The following is an 8,138-nucleotide window of genomic DNA, read 5'->3' on the forward strand; positions in this document are numbered from 1 at the left end:
TGACCGATAATGTTCCATTGCCAGTATTGGAGCTGGTATACAAGTCCCCCCTACCCCCCTTGGCAACTCATGACAAAGACAGGACTCAACCAAACATATAGGGTGAAACTACTTTACCTTTGCTCAGGGATATCTAAAGAAGGATATACGAAGGCTTTTATTACGTCTGACAATAGAAGGGCTTTTGTTTATTGTAAATAATCTGTGTTTATCGCAAGATGACAATTGGCACCGATAATAGTTTAATAAATCTTGTTATGATAACTCATTGCGCTATTAGCATCAGGCCTGGATATTCACTGCATGCTCATGGTTGCTTGTTAATTCAACTACCCATATACCGGTACTTGCTTTACATTTAGCCTACTGCAAAGGCTTTGTTAAAAAAAACAGCTTAGGCCTACTGGTAACTTTTCAACTGTCTTTCCAAACAAGTATTCTTTAAATATGCTCTATGTAACATTTGCTAACTGTCTTCTGTAGCTTATTGTACCAGCTGCACTACAAAACTTTCTACGATTTTAAAAAGAACCACATGTTTCACGCGCTACAAACTACCGCCCTGGTAGTGTCATGAGAATAAGGCAATCGCTGCGAGCCTTCATATCTCCTTCGCTAGATATCCCTGCCTTTGCTTTACTGTTCACACACTTCAATCCACATGTTTTGGTCAATTCCTCTTTATCATGAGTTGCCAAGGGTGGGGGGGGGGACTTGTATATCAGCTTCCCAGTATTTTTTTTTATTAGAAACTGTTAACACTTTTGGCTTTCATTCCGAGCAAAGATGTAGCTAAGAAATGATAGACCTGTGTTTGCGGTTCCTTACACTTGTGTTGTTTTCTAATTTCTAAACTGGTGAGAAAGTCTATTGAAATGAACCACATTTCCATGTCGATGCAGTGAAAATATACACAATATTATAGGTCTGCTTGACGATAGAGGGCCCAAAATTATTCTGGCCCCGGGGCCCACAAAGGGTTTAACACAGCACTGGTTTCAAGGACCATTAATAAACTCTGCTAGTTCAAATTCAAATGTAGCCTATATTTTGCTAGTGTTTCCTGTATGAAATTGAAATGAGCTCAATTGCCAATCTGTTAGAGAGATTTTTCATCCAATAATTTTTGTAATCAGTATAAAAGTGTTCATACTGTTAGAAAGTTGTAGGTAAATTGGCTAAATTAATATTTATGAAGTTATAGTTTTGCTTGAACTATTTTTTAGCCCATATTTCATCATTCGGTGATTGATTGATTGAATCTTTATCTTCGGACTGGGAAAGCTTCTTGCAGAGCTTAATCCTGGCAGTTTCGCATACTTGTAGAGGCTTTTGGATCACTGACGCAGGCCCGGTCACCGAGATTGACAGAGTGAAGTTTCCGATTGTTAAAGTGTTGTTGCCGGGGAACTATTCCATCCATTAGATGCCGCTGAATGGAGAGCAGTCCTTAACGTGCGTTGCTCAAGCGCACACCCCGAGAGTCGAACCAGCGCCGCTTGATCTTGAAGCTTCTTTGTTCCAGAAGTGACGCGCTAACCAATTGAGCTTCGCTGAGACTGCATGGCATTGCTTTGAAAGCGATTGCCAACAGGGGCCCCTAAATTTAGCTGTGCCTCGGGCCCCCGTGAGCCTTAATCAGGCCCTGCCTACCAAGAACTACAATCTGATTGGTCGGTCGGTGGAATCCTATGCAAAGCAAAAATATGCTTCCCGGAAAGTATATTTTCCTTATGCTCTTTAACTCCTCAAGAAAAGTATTTTTGGTTATACTTGTACGCTGATACCTTCCGCGGGCCGCAGCGATACAGCGTGGCAGGCCGCATGCGGCCCGCGATTTGGTGACCCCTGGCCTAGCCTATGGGAGCGGACCTTTTTCTTTATTGAAAAATTTTCGGCATAGGGGGGCGCCCACCGCGCTGGCGACTCCCCTAAGGTTATAACATATTCATGTGCGTGTAAAAATACTTTTCTTTTTGCATTTTCTTTATTAAAAATGAAAAATAGTAATCAGCTGTTTTGGTCGGATTGAAGTTGAATTGGTCCCCTGGGGGTGGGACCTATTCAACAATTCAGAAAAATTTTAATTAGAGAAAAAATGTGTTGTGTTAGAAGTTATTAAAAATTTTTAATCTTTTCACAGAGCGTAACCGTTAATGTTAGTTGTGCTCGGAACAAGTTTCGGGAAATTTGGATGAAAAATAGAGCTTCCAGGCAAATAAATCAAAATTTGTTGAATAGGTCCCACATCTCCCCTACACGTTGGCTAAAATCAAAGACTGTCGTGGTGCTTATAACTTTAGCCCATAAAACCAAAGACCTGGCAGACAGGCTATTTGTTTTCAGAGATGTACGTATGCGCCGCAAATTCTACGCCGCATACTTGCGGCGTAGACTTTTTGTTAGCGCTAACGCTTGCGGCCACATTTTTTTGGATAGTTTGCGCTTGAGGATGCGCCGTAAAGTTTTCGCGGTTTTTTAGCGCATAGCGTCAACGCATACTTTATAATGTCTTAGTTGTTGTTTGCAATTTTTTTTTGTCAAACTGCGAAATGTTGACGTCTTGCAATTGCCCATTGTTCTAGTGTTGTGTCACAGTGTCATCTATTGTTCAGTCAGCTGGAGTTTGTTTGTATATCGCACTACTGCCTTTGACGCTAGAGTCCCACGTGGAGACTGAAGTCTTGCAGAAAAAAAGAAAGAATTAGTTAAAACAACTTAGGCCTACTGAGAAATTACTTAGTAAATTACGGGTCAGAACAGGAATGTAATGTAAGCAAGCAAGTAGGTAGATTGGTAATGTCGCTCCATGTAAAAAATGTAAACAATGACTTGGCTTCGTAGTGTGAAGTTTTTTTTAGTCAAGCAGTGTTGAAGGCGTTTGTAAGCAATTGTGAGCACTTTAATTTATATTCGTTAAGTCTTGCATTTTGGGGCAAATCAGAAACTTTTGAGTCAATGAGCAGTGCAGCCTATGTATCTAAACAAACTCAAATATTTGGTCTCCGACCATGATTGCTTGCATGATGTTGTACTCTGTATGTTATGTGTAGTACATTACTTTGCCGGTTATTCTTGTTGTAGGCTATGTAGCGTAGTAATGTGTAGGCCTACACACAGTAGGCTATCAAGCTAAGGTAATTTTTACTTGACAATTTATACAGTCTGTTGCGTAAATATGTAATTAGCCTATATATGTTTTGTAACTTGATGAGCAGTTTAGCAAAACATGCATCCAGGGGCCAATTGTGAGAGGCTTTTGAGTAGCCTACTGCTAATACGTAACACTAGTAATGCTAACTATCCCTGAATGCTAATAACAAAGAGTTGTGCAGTTCAGAATCTAAACTTGCTTGTTTCTGGCAGTTTTGTCTTCCATTAACCCACTTTTTAAAAATCTTATCCGAAAAAAGCAAAGAGCTTACTGAGAGAATTATGGCATTAAAAGCAACATTAGTCTCATTCAAACGGAATCATTTTAAAAATAGTGTTTTTTATAATGGATTTTTAGGGAGCGACAGTTAGTATATTACTAGAATTTTCTTGATAGGCATATGCTACAGTTTCTTACACTACACTATTGTATTCAGGGAATAACTTACGGTAATACTAATCTCCAAGTGAAATGGAGCATGATAATACAAATCCATGGCCCTACATGGAAAAGTATTTTAAGCTCTCTTCTTCCAAAGGCAAAAACTTATATTTTCAATGCCAGATGTGCCTTCCGGCCAAAAAGATAATTTCTTGTAACGAGAAATCGCGAAGTGGGTTGAAAAGTGTGTTGTTTCGAGTGGTTTATACCGTGTGAATATTTGGCACCTAGCAAACAAAATGAGTTTGCGCTAGAGTATGCGCTAACGCTGACGCCGCCAACTTTTTTTACAAGTTGCGTTGACGCATGCGGCGTATAGTTTTTCGAACGTTTGCGTTTGCGCTGACGGCGTCAATATTTTTTGTATGCGCGTACATCACTGTTTGTTTTGTATAATCTCGTTTGTAGGCTACCAACTTGGAATATGTTTTTGCTGTATTTGAAGTTGTTTAAACTGTTCGTTAATAACTAAATGATATTTTGGTGTAACTGTCACATTGGCAACTTATTGGTTTTCTAGCAAAGCTGCAAACACAAGCGCTTATTTCAAGAAATGCATATCCTCACTTTCCTACAGTCAATTTTTTGAAAGTTTGCTTAGAATTGGCTCATACAAATAGCCTAAGTTTACAATTGAGTTAAGAGATTGGAATTAGCTCAGGCAAAGCTATTTTCAAGTGTAGGCCTACGCAGTAAAGAAAAAGCAAAGGAGATTGCAGTGTAGCAACCAGGCCAAATTTCAAACTTACAATTTTATTTCGGATTCAACCACGTCTTCACGTTTTGTTGCTTCTACCTTTTTCTGTACTTCAAGCTGTGTTTTAGCATGGGTTGTTTTTCGATATAATGTCCAGAAATAAAAACAAACTGAACAGTGTTTCATTTTAAAAAAGGTAACGATTGTTGGCTAACCTACACTGATTAAGCTACTTATACATAATTTGTCTATAACAACACAGTTAGGTGTTAATAGAGCCCCCCCAAATAAAATGCTAGGAATGCACCCCTGCACCAATCCCTGCCCTGCACCTCACCATTTCACCAATAAAACTTATGACCACCCATAACGAAGGGGTGGTTGGCGTCTTCTCTGTGACCGCCTCAATGTATGTCCTTGATTCGAGATCAATGACAATGATGAGTCCTCTGTTGCAATCGGCGTCGAAAGATCAGGAACCTCGTCGACTGGCGATGGATCAGGAACCTTGTCGGCTGTTGATGACAACGTGAAGGTAGTCTCCCCTGGATTCCCGTATTCCGGCGAGATGTAACGCGGACTTCCCTTTACCACGGCGGCAGGCACCCAACGAGGACTTCGGCTTTGCCTGGAACCAAAGTACAAAGCACAACAAGGATCACCAACATCGAACTTAATTGTTTTCCGGTTTTGTTTCCGAGGCGAAGGACTCGTCGATGTTTTCGTGATCTGAGCCGAGAAAGTAAGTAAAATATCTAATTTAGTAGCCTACGTAATTGGAGGTGGTTTAATAACTCGCTGGGAGAGTAACCACTGGCATGAGGCGTACGGCGAAACTGCATCAAGAATAATTGAGTGGTCGCACTTCTAGGCGGTAACAACGATTTTCTCAAAGCCTATTTGAAAGTGCGCACCAAACGCTCGGCAGCACCATTCGTAGCTGGATGGTATAGCCCAGTGAAGAGCAACGTGGTCCAGGTGGACCACAAGTGGTCCACAGAGAATTTTCGGTGGTCCACAGATAAAATAATTCAAGACACACATATTGTTATTGTATTGTACCAATGCTAAGTTATTAGCAATTTAACTCCGTATTCACTGTGCTTGTGGGCCCCCGAACAATATTATAAATATGTGTTTACGATTTCTTGGGGAATCCCCATGTTTCGCCTTTGGTTACGATCAGCTGTTTTGCTATTTTTTCCCGCACTACTGAGATGAGTTGAAAGTGCTGAATAGTTACCAGTTAGCGGATAACATAACGATATTGTTAAAAGTAACTGACTGAGTAGTGAGTAATAGAGCAGAAGACTGATTATCTTATATGCCGCTGAAGTATATTCATGTGAGGCTGGATTTTCTGTTATTAATGACATTTTTTGTAAAAAAAGAAACCGACTTGATATTAATAAGCGTGGTACAGTAAGATTAAGATTGAATCAAACTTTTACCTGTAATTATGACTTAATGTGCGACAAACATGAAGAACAAGGCAGTCACTGACGTAAAATTTTATGATATTTGGTCAATTGTTACTTATAAATATTTGGTTAAATTTATTACTTATAAATATGTTGTTTTTCTCAACTTAAGCCACAATTATAAATCTGATATACAAAAAAGGCTATGGTCCACAGAGATTTCTAAAAAAAAATTATGGTCCACAGTCACAAAAAGGTTGCTCATCACTGGTATAGCCTATAGTGCTCCAGTGATGTGTACTATTCCCATAGCTTTGCAATAAATCTGGAATTCTTCCGAAGAGAACGTAGTCGCATTGTCTGAGACAAGGGAGTGGGGGTATCCAAAATGGGCAAAATCCTGCTCTAGAAGATCAATAGTAACAGACGTCGATACGGAAGAAGTTGGGTGAAAGGAAGGATACTTTCTATAGCTTAAGCATCGGTAACAATAAGCCAATTAGAACATAAAAAATTAATAGCGTGATCGACATGAATTCGCCTTTTAGCAAAAACAAAATTGAGTCAAAAGAAAACGAAATACTTCGAAAAAATGTTTTATACAATGCTAACATGAAGAGCTATTACGCTCATGTCTGTTGAATAAAAGTACATGTAGGCCTAATGCAAAAATTTAACAATCAAATTGTCAATTTTGTTAGCTGGGCCAAATTGAATTATTTTTAATAGGAATGTAGGAGTCATACATCAATTAGAACATAACTTACATTGCACTCGCTCCGCTTAGTAGGCCGTTGGTGGAACAAGAATTGCTTCTTTCCTGTTCGACTGTTTGTGAAGAAAGAGTAGGTCCATCATCCTCACTGTATAAAGGGAAACAGTTTCATTTAATAAAAAGCAGGTTTATGTTGCATTGGTTACGTAGACTTTATAAACAAGCGTATTTAGTAGCACGTCGCTACTGAATCCGTATGTGAGTTCAGGTTCAGTTAGCCTATGTGAGCATCACATCATAGTCATTGTATTTATCATAATGAAGAAGAATAGAACAAAACGCCTGACTCTTCTAGAGTTAGGAATAGGTCTACATTCGGTAATGTTGGTTTGGTTTTTGAAACAAAACCAAACCAATCAACCAATGTTTGACAACTCTCTTTCTTTAAGGAAGTATAGAAGACAGTAACTGAGCTTCTACTCTTGCTCAGTCTATAGCCTAGGCTACTCTAACCAAAAAAAGCATTAAACGTTAAAATACGTTATTGCACTGTATCAACCAGTGTGAGTTAACGGAAAACCATAGTGACGTAATTGAGGAAAAGGAAAGCGTTCATGAGGGGAAGAGCGTTCAACACCAGACAAAGGTTGCTGGTTCTGTGATTTTTCGGCGAAATTGGATTAGTATCGTTTCAGAGTCGCAGGAAAATTGCAGCAATCGAGGTTTGTGTGCTGGTTGAGTTCTTTATTTTCAAACCAAGTTTCACAAAATAAATGCCATTTTCAGCAAAAAAATTTTTTTTTACTTTAATTTATGCAAACTTTCAAATTTTTGACTAATTCTTAGTGGCAATTGGGCAAAAATAAAAATATATCTGGCAACTTTGCATCAAACCTATGGTGGAAAAATAAACAATGCAGAGCAGATGGCATTACATTAGCCTATCATGATGGATTTAACAAACGTTTCATTAACAGTTAATGCAACAAAAAATCTTACTCGTCAGAAGAAGCAGGTGATGTAGCATGGGCGTGATCCAGAGCAAGGTTCCCTCTCATAGTTACTGACTTGCCATTGTTCAGAGTGTTAAATCTGGAAGGTTGAAACTGGGACTTTGAAGCAAGGTTTACTGTGATCTTATCCAGTTTATTTCGCTTTTGAAGAACTCGGTAGACATACAATCGACGATTGTCAAAAGCGTAGTAAAAACCATCTTTTCTGCATACTCTAATTCTTGGTAATGTATGAATGCTCATCCTTCCAGTTGCTATTTTATCGATTGTATCATTGACAGATATTCCACCCCTAAACTTGTTGTTTATTCGATCGTGCATAAAACGGATTTTAGAAGGTTTTAAACTTATCATATTACTGTACGGTAGTGAGTTTTACAGAATAGTTGCACAGAACTGCACAATTCAAATCGAGGTACGACGTCGCAACCAGCACAATAAAATTCAACCTTGTTGCTGACACAATGATCTTGCTTGATCTACCACCAGCCCACCATTGTCTACTGAAAAAAAGAAAAGAATTGGTCAACGCCCATGAATTGTTTTTTGACGTAGGGAAATAACCTATCGCTTTACTCAATTCAGTGACAACAATAGCTAGATGACTTCCGGATCGATCAAGCTCTAGCCGTGAATCAAGCATAAGAATACAGTTTGGGTAAAGAAGTAACTTTTTTAAACCATAAACAGACATAAC

General features: G+C 38.9%; 1 protein-coding gene across 1 annotated transcript; it reads right to left on the reverse strand.

Annotated features, from left to right (window-relative positions):
- Positions 1-4,338: 4,338 nt before the first annotated feature.
- LOC145769409 (uncharacterized) lies at positions 4,339-7,919 on the reverse strand. The gene is made up of 3 exons (XM_082581047.1): positions 7,428-7,919; positions 6,481-6,576; positions 4,339-4,920 (listed from the first exon to the last, which is right to left on the reverse strand). The coding sequence occupies exons 1-3, from the start codon at positions 7,793-7,795 to the stop codon at positions 4,647-4,649; spliced, it is 738 nt and encodes a 245-aa protein (XP_082437173.1). The 5' UTR covers positions 7,796-7,919; the 3' UTR covers positions 4,339-4,646.
- Between the last annotated feature and the right edge of the window lie 219 nt (positions 7,920-8,138).

Source organism: Aplidium turbinatum, chromosome 4 (genome assembly GCF_918807975.1).
Source record: "Aplidium turbinatum chromosome 4, kaAplTurb1.1, whole genome shotgun sequence".
NCBI lineage: Eukaryota > Metazoa > Chordata > Ascidiacea > Aplousobranchia > Polyclinidae > Aplidium > Aplidium turbinatum.